Below are 22,824 nucleotides of genomic sequence, written 5' to 3'. Positions count from 1 at the left end.
CCCTGGTGTTAAACAGAGCATAGTGTGTTTGCAAGCCGAGGAGGTACTGTGTATCTACAACCCAAAGAGACATGGTGTGTCTATAGGCCAAAGAAACGTGGTTTGTCTCCAAGCCAAGGAGGCAAGGTCTATCTGCAAGCAAATGAGCATCAAGACCTGCTGGCAGCCCCCAGCTCAGGGAGAGGCCTATGCTAGACTCTGCTAGGTGGTTCCAGAAGCGATCGACCTCATCAACACGTGATTTCAGATGTCTGCTGTCCAGAACTGTGAGAAAATAAATTTTTTCTGAAGTCATCTGAAGCACCACAGTCTGGTGATAGGAGCCTTGAGAAATGAATACAATAAGAGATTTGCACTGAATTTTCTTTTTCTTTTTTTCTTTATTTAGGTTTAGTCTGGACTCTGTCTACCCTGGGCTGACATAATTTCCTTCTCAGGAAGCCATGCACATTCATTACTTTTCTCATTACCATAACCAAACATCTGGCAATAAGTAACCGAAGGCTGAAAGGAATGATTTTGGCTCATGGCTTGATACAGTCCCTCACACAGCGGTGACAGAGGGAGCGTGAGGCTGCTTGCTCACATCTCTGCGGGCCCGGAAAAAGAGAATGCAGGCACTCAACTGACTTCCTCCCTTCCCCTCTATTATTCAGTCTACACCCCGAGCCACACATTCAGGATGAGTCCTCCTGTAACCTCTAGACACACCCTCCCAGACACTCGGAGGTGTGTCTCCTGGGTGATTCTAACGCAGTCGAGCTGACAAAGAAGGTTAACTATCACATCACACACCGTCTGTTAGTTGAAATGCTCTAACATGCCATGGAAACCACTGAGCAGCAGGTCCTCCAGCCTCTGGCTGCTGGTCATCCATCCCTCCTACCCATCCAGGGTTTCTCTCTAGGTCTCTCTCTGTCTTTCAATATCTCTCTTTCTCTCACCGTGCCTCTCTGTCTCTGTCCGTCTGTCTGTCTGTCTCTCTCTCTCTCTCTCTCTCCCAGCAATGCTTTGATCATCCTGCTTTGGCCTATCTGCCGCGGCTGTTCCTCTTCTGCTCCAGTGAGCAGCACCTGAGCCGACAGCAGCCACCTGGCATTCCTGAACTGCTTGCCCCCACATCTGGAGGGGAGATCCTAGCAATTCCATCAAAAGGCTCTAAGAAATAACTGACAAATCCTTTCCAGATGGGGAAAAGTTCCCCAGGGCAAAGAAGCTCTGATCTCAAGCCCTGTCTGTGCCAAAGCTGGAGAGAGGTTCTGCTGTCCAATTCTAATTTCCCCAGCACCGCCCCACGTCGGCTCGGCTCACCCTAGCCTGGGCCGGTTCTTCTGGTTTCTCTGAGAGCGCCTTCTTCATGTCTCTCCGAGAATGAGTGTCTCCAAATATCTTTCTTATCATCGTTTCATCCCATTTAGTCAGCTCTGGCTAGCCAGCTTAGCATTAGCCAGAAAAACTGGAGTAACTGATGAATCTCCTAAAACAGGCAAAGTTACACTTGGGGCCTTGATTACTCATTTGAAATGCTAATGTCATAGTAGCTACACCTGTCTTTGTTTTTATGATATGCATCACTTCTCTATCAAGAATCCAAATTTGGCTTTGATTTATAACATTTTTTATTTGATTTGTAGTACTGGGCCTAGAACCCAGCGTTCACAGCTGCTGAGCGAGGGCTAGGCCTCTGAGATAGGTCACCAGCTCTTTTTTTTTTTTTTGATACAAAAATATCTTGCTCTGTAGCTCAGGTTATCCTCAAACTTGCTCTGTAGCCCAGGCTGATCTCAGACACTCTGCCCTTATCTTCTGGAGTGCTGGGGTTGCAGACATATGACCACAGGCCTGGTTTTTGTTTGTTTGTTTGTTTGGTTGGTTGGTTGGTCTTGTTTGTCTTTAAACAGCACATGAAACACCAGGCTAGACAGATAATGCGCCCAAAGCTGTGAGTGTTGTTATAAACTTAGAGGACAAGTTAAAGTCACTAAGAATAGCTGCGCTATCAACACTTTGAAGGAGAACTTAGTCATGAGCTGTTAGCTCTTTTATAAATGACCAAAATTAATATCAATCACTAGTGATAAAAACAAATTTTAGGCTTTAAAGCGCTTGCTTGGACAATTTTGAAAGACTTATAAAAGATGAAACTAGTTTCCATGGGCTAAAATGTCTTCCTCTGCATGGTCAGACATGATTGTGAGGTATGGAGCCCCTGAACTTCAGAGGCTGTCAGTCCCCTGCTACAGAGACAGGAGACTGATGCTTGGGGGAGATTAAATGATTTGCTCGGGGTCACACAGCTGGGAAGTGACAACCAGGCCCAAAGGCTGGGCTCTCAGAGCGAATCCACTGCAACCTATTGGCCTCACCCAATCCAAGTTCCAAATGGCTTCCTGACCCAACAGTTGGCAGCCACATGGGCGGAGCAGAGAATTCACAGTATGGAAACCAGACACCGCCCACTCCTGTCTCCAGGCCTAATGAGGCAGCTGCGGGGGAGACTATTTCACTTTCCGTCTTTATTACATCAAGATGCAGCAATCATCTGCCGGCCATTGTCTTTCTCTTCCTTCCCCGGGCCTCTCCACCACCAGCCACCACCTCCATTCCCAACTTTCCTCCCCTCCCGTTATTCCTAGTTCGGCTGACTGACCAAGATGAAGAGTCCGGTGTGGTCCTGAAGGTCCTGGAGGGCCTGAAGGCACAGCCTTGGTTGTCTCGAAGCAGTTAGAATTTTCAGACTTCATGCTGAGACAGTAGTTTGTGGGTTTTTTTTTTTTTTGTTTTTTTTTTTCATACTTACCCAGCTGAGACATCATGGTCACATCCTCTTCACCGCAAGAGTCAGGGACACACACCCCCACACTATAGTCTGCTCCATCCTGGGAAACACAATGCCACAATGCCCTTTAATGTTAGTGTTCATAGTGTGTGTGTATGTGTGTGTGTGTGTGTGTGTGTGTGTGTGTGCGCGCGCGTGCTCAAATGTCCAAGCGGAGGCCAGATATTGATACAGATTATCCTTCTCTGCTCACCTTATTTTTTTGAGATAGGGTTGAGCCTGGAGCTCATCAGTTTGGGCTAGATTGGCTAGACAGGACACACATATCACACACACACATGCACACCACCCAGGAGCTGGGGTTATAGACCTCACCCAGCATTTACATGGGTGCTGGAGAATCTCCCCATGGGTCTTTGGGATTCTGAAGCAGTCACTTTCCACACGGAGTCATCTAATCAGGTCCTTGTTTTGTCTTCTGAGGCCAGGCCTAACGTAATTCAAGACGTCCTTGATTTCCTAATCCTCCTGCCTCATTCTCCCAAGTGCCAGGATTACAGTCATAAGCCACCACAGGCATGAATGTTTCTCAGGAAGGCTGTCACTACCCTAGCATACAGCAGGCAGGAGGGGAGGAGGACAGAAGGAAATCTGTTGAAAGAAAAAAGGATTCTGACCTCTCAAGACAGGCTCTTGCCAATACAGGATGGTCCAGGTGAATGTAGCACATCAGATGTACCTAAGTTAGGTTGGACACGCACCCAGGTTCAATGTCACAATTTAAGAAGTTTTGAATAACTTACTGGCCACATCCCTCCTCCAGATTAAAGGTCAATGGTTTTGGATAATTTACCCCAGTGCATTCCTCCTCCATATTAACGGTCATAAAAAACTGGCTCCTCTAGAATTGTCTAAACAGTGGTCAACTTGCAGTTTCTGAATAACATGGCACATATATCAAGTCAAGATTTTATTTCTAAAAAAGGCAAGTCAATAACTAGAATGCCAGCCGGGCGGTGGTGGCGCACGCCTTTAATCCCAGCACTGGGAGGCAGAGGCAGGCGGATCTCTGTGAGTTCGAGGCCAGCCTGGGCTACCAAGTGAGTTCCAGGAAAAGGTGCAAAGCTACACAGAGAAACCCTGTCTCGAAAAAAACAAAAAAAACAAAAAAAAAAAAAAATAACTAGAATGCCCATCTTAATAAAGATAGGCCAAATCATAAATACCAATTCCTGAGCTTCAAAGTATACAATGTATATATATGACTGTGTAGGCCTGACCTACTCTGATATCGAAACCATTCGTCTGAAAATGACCCTTAAACAGTCCTCCAGACCTTCAGTGGGGCAAATGAGGCTCAGGAACCACACACACACACACACACACACACACACACACACACACACACACACACACACACACCCCGTCTCCACGGCTAACTGCTGGAAGGCTCCTAGAGCACCAGGAACAAGGAGCCCGCTCCCTTCCACTTCAGCCTGTAGTTTCTAGCCAGACAGCAATGTCATTTTATTTCAGCTGTGTGTGACACGTGTAAAATCCACTTTGTATTTAATAAAAGGTTGCGTGATGCCTAGGTTTCTATCTGAGCAGTCAAAGGATTGACACACTTTAAAGGTAAGTCAAGCCAATTGGAATCAGTGAGCTATTTAAAAAGAATTTTTTTTAAAGGACACTAAAGTTGGGAGAGGGTGAGGATGGGAAGTGGATCTGAGAAGAGTTGGGGGCGTTGAAATATGTTGTTTTAATATATGAATGTATGAATTATGAAATCCTCAAAAAATACTAAAATTTTATATTATTTTAAAAAGATAGAGTGGGCCCGAAAATGTTAGTCAGCTGGGTTAATGGGTATTCAAAAACTACAAGGCCAGGCAGTGGTGGCGCACGCCTTTAATCCCAGCACTAGGGAGGCAGAGACAGGCGGATCTCTTTGAGTTCGAGGCCAGCCTGGGCAACAGAGTGAGTCCCAGGACAGGCTCAAAGCTACACAGAGAAACCCTGTCTCGAAAAACAAAACAAACAAACAAAAAAAACCCTACAGCTCATCTGCTTGGATCACTCAAATGCACATCCAGAGCTCCATTTCTGGGGCCAGGGCTACAGGTAACTGGACTCCAGGTGCTGCTCCAGAAATTGATGCATTCAGGGGTTCAAGCTGAGCCACTAGTTCTGACCCTCTTGGTTTGATCCACACTCCACCGCGCAATGGCTGCTTCCTTGGTAGAAGGGATGTAAAGTTGAAACTTGCAGGGTTAGTGGTGGAGGCGGTAAGAACTCTGAAAGCTGAGCCGGGCGGTGGTGGCGCACGCCTTTAATCCCAGCACTCGGGAGGCAGAGCCAGGAGGATCTCTGTGAGTTCGAGGCCAGCCTTGGCTACCAAGTGAGTCCCAGGAAAGGCGCAAAGCTACGCAGAGAAACCCTGTCTCGAAAAAAAAAAAAAAAAAAAAAGAACTCTGAAAGCTGAAATATGGCAGAGATTCCCCCCATAGGGACCCCAATGGAGTAAATTGAGATGGTAGAGAGACCTACCAATAAGTCCAAAGATGGAAGATTGCTCTTCAAATTGCTGGCCACCTTTGACCTTGGATCCTCCACTTAAAGGTCAGCCAGGAGGTTCCTTCCAGTGTGCAGGGAGGAATATCTGAACAAGCGTATGTGGTTTTTGACAAGGGCCTCCTGTCACTCATTCCAAAGAGGCTGAGCACATTAAACCAACTATTAAAATGACGTTTTAGCTGGGCATGGGGGCGGATGCCTAAAACCTCAGCTCCTGGGAGGGAGAACCCAGAGCAGCATTTCTCAACCTGTGGGGTTGCAACCCTTTGGCGGGGCGCAGGGCAGGGAGGGCGCTGAACAACCCTTCCACAGGGGTCGCATGTCATATACCCTGCCTATCAGATATTTGCATTACTATTTATAACAGTAGCAAAATGACAGCTATGAAGAAGCAATGAAAATAATTTTATGGTGTGTGTATGTGTGGAGGGGAGAACCCACAACATGAGGAACTGTTTTAATGGGTCACAGCATTAGGAAGATTGAGAACCACGGGCCTAGAGGATCAAGAGTTCACAGTTCAAAGTAGGGCTAGGTTGCAAGTTCCCGGTCAACCTTTTCTACGTAGAGAGATCTTGTCTCAAAGAAGCAGAGGATCACCGCTTCTGATGAGGTCTCTTAGTGTCTTTTTGTGGTTTCAGTTAGGAAAAGCAATTGACGTGTATCTTACATGCTGAGAGCACCCGGGTCCCCTCCACTCACCTGCAGTAGATGAAGTTTGCAGTACTGGCCTCGGAATCTTCCCTCGGGGCCCCGGGTGGAAAGACACTCGCTGTAGGATCCCAACCTGTCCAGGTTGCCGCTAAGAACGTTGCTTCCAAGCTTTCCCACCGAGTCATACACTGAATTCCAAAGCAGACGTGTGCAAAATCAGTTTCCTTATGCCACTTGGAAGTAAATTATGAGGACTTGAGTTTGAGTCCCCAGAGCCCATGTGAAAAGCTTAGCTGGGAGCTTGTACCTGTAACTGTGTGTGTGGGTTTCAGCAGAAGCCAGAAGGGGCCTTCAGATCCCCCTGAAACTGGAGTTACAGGCAGTTGTGAGGAATTCTGGTTTTCTGAAAGACCAGCAAGTGTTCTTAACCTCTGATCCTTCTCACCCGCCCCTTCTCATTGCTCATAATAATCTTAATTTCAGCTCTGTCTGGACACACTGGGGTAGGTTTCTTTTACATATCTTGTCCAGTGTTCTGTGGGCCCCATCCCCCTTTCATTCTGGAGAAAGCGTGGCCATTACTTGTTCAATATTCTTTCCTTCCTTTTGTTGTATTTCTATATCTGGTTCCTGTTATCATCTGAGCGTAGTCATTTTAATCCCCATCTCTTTGCTTTTCTTTTCTTTTTAAATTTACTTTATTTTATGTGCATTGGGGTTTTGCCTGCATGTATGTCTGTGTGAGGGCGTCAGATCCCCTGGAACTGGAGTTACAGACAGTTGTGAGCCACCATATGGGTGCTTGGAATTGAACCTGGATCCTCTGGAAGAGCAGTCAGTGCTCTTAGCAGCTGAGCCATCTCTCCAGCCCCCCCCCCTTTTTTTTCCATTTTCTGTATATTCATCTTTTCTTGCTCTGTTTTGAGAGGGCTATTGAATTGAGCTAGCTCTCCAAATTTTCTTCACTTCTATCCACCTTAATATTTACTCTATGGACTATGGATCAATTGCAGTATTTTCACTCTCTTTAATATCCAACAGTTCTCGACTTTACGCATATGTGTAACTTCGTATTACCAGTATTCTTTCATCACTCCGATCATGTTCATCTGCTTATTTTATTCCTCGACAGCTCATCGGCTCCAGTGATTTAGTTCATGTAGCACACAGATTTGTTCAGTTCACTATCATTCCTCTCTGTGTTTACCCTGGGGAGCTCTGTGCTGTGGCCTATGCACACTCCTTCCCTTTGTGGAGGACAGTGAGGGATGTGTGCAGCCCAGGCCCCAGCTGGCCCCTCCCCTCAGGATTTTAAGGACTGTGAAGACAGAAGATTGTGACTGTCCCCGAAGGAATGAAACACCAAGTCCATGTGTGTGGCGTTGCAGAGGCGCCTCCACAGCTAAGAGCACCGGGTTCTAGAGGACCCGCGTTCAACTCCCTGCTCCCACGTGGCAGCTTGCGATTGTCTGTCACTCTAGTTCCAGAGCATCCGAAAGTCCTCTTCTGGCTGCCTCCTGCACTGCGTGCATGCGGTGCAGAGACATGCAGACCAAACACCATACACATATAATCATTTTTTAAATTTTAAATAAAAAAAAAACTTCTTACATGTGGTCCCACCTCTAAAATATTAGGAGACGCTTGTGCCCCTCCCTTCAGCTACCAGATGACCGAGACAATGGACTGTGGGAAATTAGACTTTTCCCAGGGAGCTCAAGCTGGGAGAAGGAAAAGTCTGGAGCTGAGCAGCAGCCACAGGGCGCTTGTCTCCTGGAAAGAGACTTCGCACAGCTCGGAGCTTGTTAGGCCACCTTGCTGGGAGTCCACAGCACGGATAACGGTGAGCAGGACCATTTGACCAAGGCCCTGAGCTGTGCACACCGTTTACCTTCCATTTAAACCTAAACTTTGTATCAGGACCCTGAAGACGGGCTGCAGGGGCAGAGGGAGAGCAGGCCACCGGACGTCCACACTTCGCTCCTCTTCCCAGAGTGGCTACACTGAGTGCGTCTCCTCTCTTTGCTTCTCGATATGACTTATCTGTTCCTGGAGACCAAGCTCTGTCCCATTCTAAGTTACTCCGCATTGTGTTAAATGGTGTTTTCCCAGGATGTGCCTTGACCTGAGAGATTCCATTTTGCAAGCAGCTCCTGACTTCATTTTGAAGATGGAGGGTGATTGTACTCCTTCCTGGGTGGAAAAGTGAACACATGCACACACAGAGAGACACACATGCACATATGCACACGCAGGTACACACACACACACACACACACACACACACACACACACACACACACACACACACCACGGGACTCCAGGCACAGCCTGCAGAATCCAGGAGCTTCTCACAATGCTGACATCAGTGTCTTAAATGTGGCCTTCCTTCCTTCCTTCCTTCCTTCCTTCCTTCCTTCCTTCCTTCCTTCCTTCCTTCTGTCCTTCCCTTTAAATAAAACAAGGTTTCAATAAGGCCGTCTTACAGGCTAGGCAAGCATATGTCCCAGCTCCTTTTCTTTGTCTTTATTCTAGCTCCAGATGATTGGTTTTTTTTTTTTTTTTTTTGTTACACTTTATTCATTTATTTGTGGGAAGAGGGTAAGGCATGAGGAGGTCAATGGAGGTCAAGGGTGATGCTTGGACAAGAATATTTCCCAAGTGATACAAATATGCAGCCTTGTGTGACTTCCCTGGCCACTAAGATTCCTGTTGGACTCCTGAGCGGGGCTTCAAGGGGCCCTTCATGCCCTGACTTGCCCTCTGGCCTCACCCTGCCAGCCACAGCCAGAACATTCCCTCTGCTCCATTCTAGAGGTGCCCTGGGTTAACACTTGTCGGTCTTCCAGCTCGGGCAGTCCCTCCTCCCAGTGCGCTGGAAATAACCGAGTCACCCTTCAAGTCTGGACTAGAGAACTATCTCTCCCAGGAAACAATCCAGACTCTTGCTCAGTGTGTCACACTGAAAGATATGTCACTGTGTCCTGTCTGTCTCCCAGGAGGGTGAGATTGGGCCCTGTGTTAGCCAGTGTACATCTTAGAGAAAGCGCTTTGTGGATGTTGGCCCGATTGGATCAAACTTGGACAAGGTTAGCCCAAATACCCAAATCCAGCTCCAAAAGATTGTTCGGAGGTTTTCCCTGAACCCCCAAATACTAGATACGGTCATTACAGCTGGACTAGAGTGGTTTTCAAATTACGTTTCCCATCACAGAATCTCCCAAGCTTTGTGCCCTGAAGTGTAAGGGTCTGGAATTGTAAGAGCAGCCAGGAAGGCAACAGGGTGGGTAACGCTATTGAGCTTTAAGCCCTTGGGGCAGAGTCTGCAAGGCACATGTCCTGGAGTCCCATCGGCTTCCGTTCTTGCTTCCTCTCCTGATCGCTTTGATGATTTTCCCAGCTAAGCTACTCCGGTTTTCAAATTGCATTGCGCTCCTTTCTGATCATGGGCTCACACGGACAAACTGCCCTTCTCCGGCCTCCACCCTTCTGAGTTGCCATGGAGAAGAACCTAAGTGACAGCAGGACATAGGCACGGGCCAGATCAAAATGCTGCGTCACAGGGAGGGAGGAATGGATCAGGACGAAGGGCACAATGCTGCACATCACCACACTTGTTCTGAGTTTTCATGTCCAAATGACTCAAAGCAACATGTTTCAATCAGCTGCGCTAACTGGCAGGCGCTTCCTTCTCCTGCAGTGGTGATGATGTGTGGATATTAAAATGCAGTGTCTGGGTTTGTTTTCTCACAGTTCTGGGTTTCTGCTCAGGGCCTGGTACAAGTGAGGATGCACCCTACTACTGAGCTATTTTTGACAAGGTTTCTCTCAATGGCCTAAAGATCTCATCCTCCTGCCTCCGTTCCCTAACTGCCTGGGATTACAGACACATGCCTCTCTCCCCAAAGTGTGGGGAATTGCAGCGTGCATCACCATGCTCACCTAGGATGTGGATATCTTTCAGGATGGAGCACACTATCCCACCACAGTATGGATGCTTTGTTGTTATTTTGTGCAGAACTTTTGGTTGTTTCGGGGTGGGGTGGGAATTGAACTCAAAGACTTTCATGAGCTGAATAAGCATTCTCCCACCAGGCCAGACCTTCAGTTCTGCGTGGATGTTCGATAGTCACAGAACCTAGAACTTTCTATGGGATCTGCTACATCACCCTCTTTCTAGCAAGAGATTTTATTGGTTTCTGTGGTGTTGGTCCTGAGCAAAAACAAACAAACAAAAACCTTCCCAATAGACAGCTGGGTAGGTAAAATGGGCACTATTCAAACTCTGAACAGTCAAATAGATTGGCTGAACCCTACCTCCATTGGTAGAGTTCTTGCCTAGCAGATGGAAGGCCCTAGCTTCAAGCCCCAGCAACACACACACACACACACACACACACACACACACACACACACGCGCGCGCACGCGCACGCGCACGCGCACACGCACACGCACACGCACACGCACACAAACAAACAACACAACAACAAAAATGCCCATGCTGTGGTAGACTTCAGCAGGCTTCTTCCCAGAGTCCTAGCTCAGATTGGTGCTGCCCTTCGTAGTGTCTATTATGGACTGCCTCCTCCGACAAGGGCCCCCTGGGGGGCTGGGTGTCTAGGAAAGAGTTGAGGCATCCAGACAAGATAAAACAGTGACTACAGAAAATGAATGATGAAGCCAAAGAGACAACGAAATCCAAATGGGAAGCTGGGCATCCTGTCATAGTGCAGGCTAAGAAACTTGAGGCAGGGCCCGGAGATGTGCGGGGGTTACAAAATGTTTTAGAGGTAAAGTGCTGTTTTGGAAAGCTGGGAGGATGAGATGATCAGAAGCCAGACAAGAAAAGTACTGCAGATTGCTTGGGAACGTCTGCCTAAGCCCCCACCCCCAACTCTGTCTGGAGCAATGACCTGGAGGCCACGTCAGAAGTCTGGGGGTATGCACGTGGTATAGCTTCCACTCAAGGCCTCGGCCGTGGACAGCATCAGGAATGGGCAAGCTTGGACTTTGAGAAATGGCTGCCGGCAGCACCACTGTATTTTAGGCCTGGGCCCCTCGCTAGAGATATGTGGGCTTCTGTTCTTCCACTCCAGGTGATAAACACATGATTTAATTCTGCAGAGTGTGTTTGGGAGGTCGGAGCAGTCTGTATTAGCATCTGTCTTCCTGTTCCATAGCTGTCTTAACAGTCCCCACACCCGGAGTAGCTTAAAGAATAGAAATCCATCCTCTGCTCCTGGAGCCTGGAAGTCTGAAGCAAGGACAGGGCAGCTCATTTCAGAGGCCCTGGGGAGTCCATTCCAGGCATCTGCTAGCTGCTGATTGCTGGCACCCCTGCCATGATGGAGTGTTCTTTCCTGTGTGTGTCTGCGTCCAGACTCCCTCTTTTAAGGACAATGATCATTGTATTAGGAGCTGCTCTAACCTCACTGCTTGACTGTTACATTATTTGACTATAATTTACAACGTAGACACTATTTCCAAGTAAAGTCACACGCATAAAAATTAAAAGTCAAGGTGTAGGCAGGGGTATTTTTGTGTGTGCAAGCATGTTCATGTGTGTGCAGGTGCACAGGTGTGTGAATGCATTTGCATGTGGGGAAAGGCCAGAGGCCAACCTTGACTGCCCTTGGGCACTGTTCACCTTGATTAAGACAAGGTCTCTCATTAACCTGGAACTTAACTAAGAGACTGGACTAACTGGCCAGAGACCCTCAGCCAGGGATCTCTCCCTTGGCCTCCCCAGCACTGGGGTTATAAGCATGGACTCCTAAACATAGGTCCTTCAAGGAAAGCATTTTACTAACTAAGCTATCTCCCTGGACTATAGACATATTTTTGTGAAGACACAATTCAACCTGTATCTTTCAATAAGGGCATATTATCATTGTACTGATACAAAGGACATGTGGCACGTGATTAGTTTGCAAGGGCTGCCATAACAAATGCCACATGAGGGCTGGAGAGATGGCTCAGAGGTTAAGAGCACCTACTGCTCTTCCAGAGGTCCTGAGTTCAATTCCTAGCACCCACATGGTGGCTCACAACTATCTGTAATGAGATGGCACCCTCTTCTGTATACATAATAAATAAATAAATCTTAAAAAAAAATGCCACACGATACCTTTACCAGCAGGTGCTACACGGCACCTTCATCAGTAGGCATACTTTTCCTCATAGTTCTGCAAATTGGCACATGAGGGATGGCAATGTGGGCAGAGCTGGTTTCTTCTGAGGCCGTTCTCCTTGGTTCAAATGGGCCCAGATATACAGCACATATCTTCACACAGTCTTTCTTCCAAGCAGGCCTGTGTCCTAACCTGGCATTGGACTAGGGCTCTATTTATCTCATTTTAGCTTCATTGTCTCCTTAAAAACGCCTCTCCCCATCTCCACATACAATGACACATTGTGATGTTTTGGGTAGGACTTCAATATATGAATTTGAAGAAACACAATTCAATCTGTAACACCATAGGTTACAAACAAAAATGAAATCCATAATACCCCTGAGTATAAATCCCGAATGTAGACAACTGGTTCTCACAGACTACTTAAATGAGTTTCTTGTTATCTCTTGTAGCCATGCCATATGGTTTCTGCTCACCAACAGGTGTAATCCCAGCATGAATATGGGTGGTTATTTCATTTGCCTTAATAAGTAATACGAAGTTGAAACAGAATGTATGACAAAACTGCATTCATTTCCTTGTGACTTGAGCAACTTGTGTACTGAATCCAATAACAGATTGATCACCGAAGAGTATTTCACATTTTTGTTTGTTTGTTTGTTCAGTATTGAAAAGTAAACAAGTCCCGAGCTGCAGGAACTGCCCAGTGCCTCTCTAACCTGCTGACTCCACCTCCCCACGAGATGTACCTGTACTGTGGAAGGAGAAGCCAGGTGTGGCAGTGATCGCCACAGCCCAAGCCAATAGCTTCCCAATCACAGATTGGGCTGGGTGTGTAGCCCAGGGGTAAAGCGCTTGCCTACATGTGCGAGGCTGCTAAAAGAAAAAGAGTATGCCCTTTAATCCATCCTTCCCACTCAGTCTCTCTAAATCACCACCTTTTCTTTTCTACACAGATATCAAGGGTCTTCTTCCCATACCATCTCCTCAGGCCATGGCTTGTTATCCAGCCCCACACAACCCAAGCCCATTACCATCTTTGTGCTTTGGGTTGGAGAAGGTGTTTTAAAACATAATTATACAATAAAAGGCATAAAGACGCCGGGCGGTGGTGGCGCACACCTTTAATCCCAGCACTTGGGAGGCAGAGCCAAGCAGATCTCTGTGAGTTCGAGGCCAGCCTGGGCTACCAAGTGAGTCCCAGGAAAGGCACAAAGCTACATAGAGAAACACTGTCTCGAAAAACCAAAAAAAAAAAAAAAAAGGGCATAAAGAATAACAGAAACACCCATGTTCTCACAGGTATCTGCTTGAAACAAATAACCAGGGCCAATTATTTGAAATCTAGTGAGGCCCCAGCTGTACCCGCCTCCCCACCACCGCCATGCCACCCCAGACTACAGGTGGATGCTCTCTCTCATTCTCATACCTTTCTTAACATTTGCACTGCATGCATTTAAGCAGCAGACAGCCTTAATTACCTTAATTGGTTTAAATTTAGGTACTTTATTCCCTCTTGATGCCATTTCTCTGGCTGGATCAGTATTGATAGATGTACCTCCCATTCCTTTTTGTGTGGCTGCATTTTGTCTTGGTCTTTTCTTTCTTTCTTTTTTTTTTTTTCTGGTTGCTTATTTTAGACAATGATCAAAGGTAAGGATTTGGTCATTTGAAAGCCTCCTCCTGGAGGACTATCTTTCAGGGCATCAGAAGGCACCCTGTAAGCTTCCAAAGGAAGCAAATAACCATCAGTCCTACCCAGCTACGATGGCTGTGAACCACAGTATCAGCCAGCATGGCATGATAACCCTCAGGATGCAGTTGTGGCATGTATCTTCGCAGTAACCAACAGCTCTCTGATTGGACTTAATACCTGCTCAAAAAGAGGAAAATCGTACCTAGCACTGGAAACTCAGCCAACTCCTCAGGGCCAGTGAGGTCATGGATCTTGGAGGAGAACCTAGAACCACCACTTTACTAAATCAACAGAGGACATACTAAATATTTGTCTTTATACCCACAGATAAATGTAGTCTTCATCCTCATCAAGGAACTTCTCTTTGCAATAGAAGGAAACCATTAAACACACACACACACACACACACACACACACACACACACACACACACACACACACAATCAAAATGCAAAGTTGTGGAGCCCAGACCCAACATCTACATCTACAACACAACTCCCAAAGCTAAAGCTCAGGGATTCTTGTGGAAGTGGGGCGGGAAGATTGTAATAGCCAGAGGGTCGGGGAGTTTGCTATGAGATTTCGTCTCCTACTAATGTCAGAAGCTGCACACATGAAGTCTCGCCAGCAGGACTGCCTGAAGATGAGATGAACAGGGATGATGCCAACAGACACACTAAAGTGGTCTGCACCCTACACAAAGAACTGCAGGCAACTAAGGAATGTGGGGGGGGGGGGGACAAACAGTTTTCCCCGGGGCTAAGCGCACCAATTGGTTATCCAATGCCAAACGGTCAGCCCTCCAAACACATGTATCAGTAACATGCCACAGACTGAGAAGGTTGTATTTGTGTGTTTAGGAAGATATATATGGGCAGAGACAGGGGAAGGAAGGGCTTTGGAATCAGATGCCACAGGGCTCAAACCCTAACTCTACAACGTATTTCACACAAACCCTCTGCATCTCTGTGACTCTATCTCCTCCTTCACTAACTAGATAGTAATAGCTCTCCCCTCCCATAAAGGGGATTTGAGGAGACTGAAAGGGACAATTCCTTTACAAGTTTCTAAAGGGTATCTACTACTTACTATATCAAAGTGCTCACTTTCACTCTTCTGATTTCCCCTTCCATAGGTCCACCAGGAGAATCCTGATGAAAACCAAGGGGAACAGCACATTCTGTGCTCAAAACTCTCAGACCGATGTCAAAGCAACGGTACAACTACAGACAGACAAATTTATCATCCGTTGAAGTAAACTGACAGTCACCTGCCCGTTCATATTGGGGTGTGTGGTATGTTCACGTGTATGCAGGTGTACATGTGTACTTAAATATGGAGACCAAAGGTCAACCTTCATGTTGTCCCTCCAGAGTCATCCATTTTGATTTGGGGAACAGATCTCTCACTGGCCTAGGACTCACTGATGGGGTAGACTGGCAATCCATTGACCCTCAAGAATCTACCTGCCTCTACCCCTCCAGCCTAGGAATTACAAGTGTGGACCCTACACCCAGCTTTCTTGTGTGGGTGCTGGGAATCGAACTTCAGTCTAGCTGCAGAGTAAACTACCTTAGAACTGAGTGATCTCCCTGGCCTGAGAAATCTCGATTTTAATGAAGAGAAAAATGAAAATGTTCGGTTTCCAGGTGCCTACAGACAGAACATGGGTAGAGAAACTTGCAAGGCGGACAGTGTGCGCGTGGCTGTGACTGTTTCTGACTATCTGCTGCCATCTCAATACCAGAATCTGCGCCCGCTGTCACACCGTCTGGAGCCTCTTGGCCAGCGGCCTGGGGCAGTTGCAACAGACCCCGTTACAATCACCAAGTCTGGTTAGGCAACACAATCGGTTTCAAAATAGCTGTGGAACTAACTGGGTGTGTGCTTTGCCACCATTTCATCAAATCCTAGGTTATCTGACCCTGTGGAGAACAGGAGTCGTTTCAAGTGTTGCGGCATTTTGAATTATCCAAATGCTCTGTTTTTATTCTCTATTAGGATACAGGTGGTTTTAAAGACAGAACAAAGGGGTTGTGTGTTCTAAATGGAAATGGAAATGCCTCTGTTAGCCTAGCTGGCTTTAAAAAGGAGTTTTTGCATTTTCCTTGTTCATGATTTCCATCAGCAACAACAATGAATCTCCCTCCTAGTGAAGGTATCCTTGATTTCAGCCTCTGTTGGGCAGAAAGGTACGCATGTCATTTTGAGAAACACACAAAAAACCAAAATTGCAACTATCTGAAGGCCAGACAAGGAACACACAAAGAGATCTCATTGCTCACTGGAGCCCATGCATTTTTCCATCACACACCTTAGAATCTGCCGCTATCAGCACAACACAGATGAGCTGGTTTCAGTAAATAAGAAAGCAACTCACTATCAGAAGCAGATCAAATGTCTCAAAAAGGAAATAATCCCAGGCACGTGATGCAAAGTAAAATGCTATTGATTTCATTAGTAAAGCCCACAGTATTTAGGAACAATCTTCTCATTACAATCGAATTTCTAGATTGACTTTATAGCCCTCTGCAGTGACAATTCTTCCCCTGTCTTGGGTTTGTCTACTCTTTCCTGCTTGGTGCCTTTTAAAATTGTCATGGGTTAATCTAGCAAATATGGCAGCCTGTTCTTTGCTCGGCTGCCGAGAAGGACAGGGAAACCTACTTACTTCTCAGAGCGTATTCTTTGGGCTTCGGTGAATTCAGATCAGAAAGGAATTCATCAGTATCTTGCATGCACTTGAGAGAAATATTTCTTGCAGGCGAAACAAAAGGTAACGTGAAGTACAGGCAAGCTAGCAAAGTGAAGGCCATCATTTCTCAGGCTGTCAGGACCGACCTCTTTCTTGGACAAAGAGCCTGACATTTATGAAGCCCTTGTCTGTAATGTGTTGGGGGTAAATGTGACGCCTCTCACTCCTTAACAAGCGAAGAGACAAACCGCATCTCCTCAGCCACCTGCAAAGCGGACAGATAAACCATGGAAACCAGTTTATACACAATTTGTTATTGTCGAGTGAGACCGAGCTGTGGATGTGGTGCCGTTGGCCACCTGGCTTCCTTTAGTTATGCAGATTAACATGTCCAGCTCACAAGAATAAGATTCGGGCTCTCTCTGGCTAGGTGGTCTGGTATATCTCTCTGGGCTTAAAAACAAAACACGTTGATGACATGATTAGTAGCAATATTTGGATTTTGACCAAGAGTGATGATAAATCCGACCTGTAAAATGATTGGCTGGATGTTAAGCAAAGTAGGGCTGCTCTGTGATCATCAGGAAAGGCTGGACAACTCTTAATGGATTTACTGGATTCTGAAAGCAGTGTCAGCCTGGGTGTGACTCAAGAGCCCACGGGAAGTAGTTTTTGCTCCAGGCAGATGCACACACCCACCCACACATGAAGATTCAGAATACACATCTGGGAAAGGAAGTGATGCTGAGTGTTAATTGGGCTTTAAGAAAACAAAGTGTGTGGGTCACAAGGTAAACACTCTCACTGGAGAAAGACTGTCTCTAAACAGTAGCTGCTGTGTCTCCACGTGAAGAGTGGCGTGTCCGCACACCTGTTTACACTGCCTGAGTACATGTGTGGGTCAGCAAGACTCAGGTGCACGTCCTGCTACATGTTTAGAACATCCTCTAGCATCCCAGGCTGCTCAGCCGGCCTCAAAAGGATACATGTACACACGTGTACACATACACACACACACACTGTCTCCCTTATTCTTCTTTGGGTTCCTGTGTTCTCTTGGGCCACCCTATCGGGGAATCCTTCCCCCCAGCCTCCTCAGAGGCATACATGCAGGCAAAACACCAATGCACATAAAATAAAAAAAATTTTTTTAAGTATAGTGTTTATGTCTGGACATGGTTGTGCACATTCTTAACACCAGCACTGGGGAGGCAGAGGCAGGTGGATCTCTGTGAGTTCGAGGCCAGCCTGGCTACAGAGTGAAACCCTGTCTGAAAAATTAAAAAAAAAAAAAATTAAAGTTGTGCGTGTGTGTGTGTGTGTGTGTGTGTGTGTGTGTGTGTGTGTGTGTGTGTGAGAGAGAGAGAGAGAGATCTGTGTATTCAAACATGTGGAGGTCAGCAGGTACTTTGGTGGAGTCTGTCATTTCCTCTCACCTTTATGTGGGTTCCAGGATTCAGACTCAGGTTGTCAGGCGTCTGTGATAAACATGTCACCCTCGGAGCTCTCTCCCAGCCCAGTTTCTATTTATCCTTTAAGTCATTCTTGGCTCCTCTGGGAAACCCTCCTGGCTCCCTCCCACCAGAATAGCCACTTCCTGTGCCGCCCACTGGCTTTGCACGCTCCTTAGTCCGCCGGACAAGGTTTACTTTCTAGCTCTGTCTGATGCTGGCTCAATTTTTTAAATTCTTTTTTTTTGGGGGGGGGGGGGTATGGTTCTGGGGATTGAACCTGGGGTTTCATACGTGTTAGGCAAGCACTCTACTGGTGGGCTCTCTTTTCGCTTTTTATATTGAGACATGGGCTTACCAAGTTGCCCTGCCTGGTTTGGAACCCACTCTGTAGCCTAAGCAGCCCTTGACTTGCCATCCTCCGCCCTCATTCTCCCAGGTAACTGGGATCACGAGCTCGCGATGCGGGCCTGTCAGGAGCTAGCTCAGTCTGCCGTCTGTGAACGTCATGTAATCACCGGCCTCCCTCCCGTAAGTGTTTGTAGAACGAAGATAGAGTTCGGGACACACGAACTTCTAAACTCTCCCGTCATGAGCATCACATTACAGTTAGTTTTCCATGCCAACTGGCTTTATTTTGGCTAACCACCTCCCTGGTTTGGGTTTTGTCTTATTTCCAAGTGTATGGAAGGCTGGGGTCATGATAGACTGTTTGCCTTCTATGCCAGAACGAAGTCCTGGATTCAGTACCAAGTCCTGTGCCCCCATGGCCAAAATGTGAAGAGGGAATTGGAAACGACACCAACCAACACACAAACAAGGCTTAGCTAACTTGAAGAGTTATGAATGATTAAACAGAAATGTCTCTGAACCTTGGATTTATTCATAAAACAGTGGCTGGTATACACTCATCAAAAGTCAGAACGACTGGGGCTGAGGTGTCAGGAGAGTTGGGAGACTGCTTGCCTAGCATACAAAAGAGAGGTCCTGGCTGAATCCCCAGAGTTACATAAACCAGGCATGGGGGCACACGCCTGCAATCCCAGCCCTGAGGAGATAAAGGAAGGTGGATCAGATGTTCAAGGCCAGCCTAGCTACAGGAGACAGTCTCCACAAACAAGTGAAACCTTACTTTTGCATAATTAATGGTTTAAGGTCCTTCTAATGTTTCTCCCAACTCCTAAAAAAAAATAAAATAAAATAAAATTATCACTAGTCGAGGTTTAAGGGAACTCAGTCATTTCACAAGGATATTTTAGGCCCCTGATTTATGCAAGACACCATACTGGGCACAGAAATAGGACAGGAAAATAAATATTGCCTTCCTTTCCTGCCAACAGGCCTTCATCATTTCCTGAGGCGGCAGCCATCAGCTGACCAATGTTCTGAGTGCCAAGGTCATTTCCTTCTAAAGCTGGCTGTGCCAAATGAAAGGCCACAGGGCATCATCATCTGGGGGTGGGATGGGCAAAACAAGGCTCTGTCTTTGCTGACGAAAGAACATGTCAACGTGATGGACGAAGTGTAGCTGGTCCCTACTGCCCCGAGGCGGGGACAGGAGAAGAAACGGGACTGTGCAGTAGGAAGCAAGCAGAGCTGTGGAAAAGCCGAGAAGGCTCATCCAGAGCGTAAGAGAGAGTCAGCAAGGAGTCAGCTAGCATCAGGCAGGGGGATGCTGCGGAGAAAAAGAACACAGCACAAAGAGGGAGGTTTGTGTGGCAGGTGTGTGGGCGGCTGACCAGCATGCTTCATTCATTCGTTCACTCATTCATTCATTCACTCAGTCATTCATTCTTCAAAACAAGATCTTGCTAAATGGCCCAGGCTACCCGCGTACTCATGATCTTCCTGTCTCTTCTTCCTGAGTGCTGGGATTTCAGGAGCGCCCCACAACCGTCCACTGGCAGGCTCACGTTTTAGCCAGGGAAACAGAACAAGCTCTCGTCGCAGAGCTCTTCTGGGCTAAATAGAAAGACATGGAACGCTTTCCTGGGAATAACTGTGGGAAAGCATTGTAGAGGAGAGAATGAACAGCCAGCCGTGGGATGGGAATGTGAGGGATGTGTGTGGGAAGAAGGGGGGTGGGGCGGGAGGAAGCAGTGGGAGATGAGGTCCTTCCAAGTGACAGGATGTGGGGGAAGGAGATGGGGATCAATTTCACTTCCGGTCATCCTGAAGAGTCTCTTTTAAAATAGCCAGCATGCCTATGTCGCTTGGTGGATGTCTTATTCAGAGGGCAGCAGAGTTTAAATTTCACTGTCCCACAATGTGCACATCCAAGATGGCCCCAAAGACCCCTTTATGAATTTAATTTTACTTTAAAAATACATGTGTGTCTGTGTCTGTGTGTGACTATGCACATACAAGTGCAGGTGTCCATGGGGTCCGGGAGAAGATGCCAGGTCCCCTGGAGCTGGTGTTTATTAAGTCATCCAACACATTTGCTGGGAGCCAAACTCAAGTCCTCTACCAAAGCACACACTCTTAACCACTGAGCCGTCTCTCCAACCCCAGCTCATGGATCCCTTAGACGTGAGCAACCTCTTTCCCTCCAACCAAACAAGAGCAGCCACCCCAGTCATGGCCACCAGCCTGGACACATTTAAAATGCCCCTGCTTCTGCAGGAGAGTCAGAACAGAATGAGGGCCCGGTGAGTGATCTTCTGGCCTCCATAGGAGTAGTCCACAGCTGTCTCCCGCCAAGACCCATACATACGACAGCAGGCTCCCTAACGCAGATCTGCTTTGTGGGCTCTTATCAGTCTCACGCCATCCCCTCCCGTCAGCAGACCTGCGCCTGCCCCGTTCTCTGCCACACACGACAGTCTCAGAAATAACTGGTCTGATTACGCCTCACATGACATGAAGGTCAGAGAATAGCTTGGACTAAGCCTACAGTTTCTAGAACTGAGAGAGGCGTCATCTGTCACCGGGGTGGGGTGGGGGGCTCCAGATACAGTATTTTCCCACGTAGTCTTGTAAACGTGGGGGTTGTTCCTGTGTCTGGAGACAGATGTGACACGGGAGTGCACTGTACAACTCTGAGCAAAGCTCCAGGATAAACAACTTGCTGCAGAAAGAGCTCCTTTAAACAGTGTAATATACGAGTAACGTAAACAGTGTCGTGTCGTGAATCAGAGCTAGCTAGCCTCATGGACCGAATTTAGAAGCTGGCAACGGATGTTTTTCTGGGAAGCCCTGTTCTATTTCCTCGAGTAAAAATATCCACTTGGGGGCAAGGAAGGGTGTAATTCCAGGGCAAACCTGGGGAGCTGGTGGCTCTGTCCATCTCTACCTCACCTGGAAAGATTCGATACACGCTGGCAAGCAAACAGGTAGCCTCGGACCACTGCGTCTGCCCTCTTCTGTGCCTTGGTGCTGGCAATGGACATGGCCTGCTCCTGCCATACCTACACCGAGGGGCTCTATTCCATGGCTGTTTACCCCAAACGGCTTCGTCTTCTCACTCCTGATGGTAGGTCTGCACTTAGTTAGCCCCTAAGGGCCTCAGCACCCCTTGTTCCAGTGAACATCTTTGTACATGTCCCCTTCTGAATTCTCTTAGAGTTAAACCTTCCCAGGACTGGGGGAAAGTCTCTGTGGTTAAGAAGAACATATCCTGAAGAAGACCTGAGTTTGACTCCCGGCACCCACATCAGATGGCTTTCAACCCATATGACTCTAGCTCCACGGGTCCTACATCTTCTTCTGGTTTCCACTGGCACAGCACTCATGGGCACAAACCCATTCATATTAGATGCGACTAATCTTAATGCTAAAATAAGATTTTAAAATATCATTCAAGTGAAAGCTTTTCTAGAATGCTGCATTCTGCTGGGAGATTACACAAACAAGATCTGTGTTGGATACCCCAGATCTTCCCTTTCCAAGAAGACAGAGAATGGAAGTGAGCAGATGCCCAGGACAAAAGTGGGGGGAGCTGGTGATAAAAGTTTCATCACACAATATATTGAGGGGTGTGGGGTTTTGTTTGAGACAGGGCCTCACTCTGTATAGCACAGGCTGACTCTGAAATCATGACACAGCCCAGATCAGCTTAAACACGAATAGCTTTCTGCTTGCCTTGGCCTTCCAAGTTCTGGGCTTACAGGTGTGATGTTTCGAGTGCATACTAAAACAATCACCAGAAACCAGGGCTGTGGAGAGGGCTGAAGTGGATGTGAAAAGAAAACACTCAGGGAAGGCTGACAGTAACCATGTTTCAAATCAGCCTCATGTCCAAGCCGCATGGACCAAGGCCCATGTGCTGAGAATCAGTGTTATGGGGGTGGTGATAACTGTAGAATTACTGGCTATTCCAGAAGTTCTTAGCAACAGTAGAGCTGCATGTATTGATCTACATTTCCCTCCTACAACTGCTCTTACTGTGTGCCACAGGTTTTGCTTTCATTTTCATGTGTCCAATTTCTTGATTTCTCTGTTAATTCCTAACTGAACATTTCAAGACTTCTAATACCATCTTCATACACTGTGGTCAGGAAAGACACTTAACCGTTTTCAGTTCTTCCAAACTTGCTCAGACTTGTTCTGTAATATCATAACTGTCCTGGAGATTATCTCCTGAATATTCAAAAGGATATGTATTCTGTTGGTGCTGGATGGAATGTATGGTAGATCTCTTTTTTTAGGTCCATTTGGTCCAAAGTGTTAACTAAAGTCCAATGTTTTCCTAATCGGTTGGTCTGGGAATGGTCCTTGTTGACCATGAGGCATTAAAGTCCCCTGATATTTTTATAATATACTATCTTTCCCTCCAAACCTTTTGACATTTCATTAATATCCATAGGGGCTCAGTGTCAGGGGTGCATTTACATTT

General features: G+C 46.9%; 1 protein-coding gene across 1 annotated transcript in view; it reads right to left on the bottom strand.

The window, feature by feature from the left end:
- The window catches only part of LOC102928353 (O-acyltransferase like protein-like), a 50,895-nt gene extending 33,714 nt beyond the window's left edge, over positions 1-17,181 (bottom strand). Inside the window, exons 1-3 of the mRNA XM_006970121.4 lie at positions 16,513-17,181; positions 6,059-6,198; positions 2,801-2,879 (exon numbers count right to left, since the gene is read on the bottom strand). Coding sequence (XP_006970183.1) covers positions 2,801-2,879; positions 6,059-6,198; positions 16,513-16,660 — 367 coding nt within the window. The 5' untranslated portion in view covers positions 16,661-17,181. The remainder of the gene's footprint in view (positions 1-2,800; positions 2,880-6,058; positions 6,199-16,512) is intronic.
- Between the last annotated feature and the right edge of the window lie 5,643 nt (positions 17,182-22,824).

The sequence above is a fragment of the Peromyscus maniculatus genome, chromosome 19 (assembly GCF_049852395.1).
Source record: "Peromyscus maniculatus bairdii isolate BWxNUB_F1_BW_parent chromosome 19, HU_Pman_BW_mat_3.1, whole genome shotgun sequence".
Lineage (NCBI taxonomy): Eukaryota > Metazoa > Chordata > Mammalia > Rodentia > Cricetidae > Peromyscus > Peromyscus maniculatus.
The sequence above is the reverse complement of the archived record's forward strand: the minus strand, read 5'-3'. Positions and strand labels throughout refer to the sequence as shown.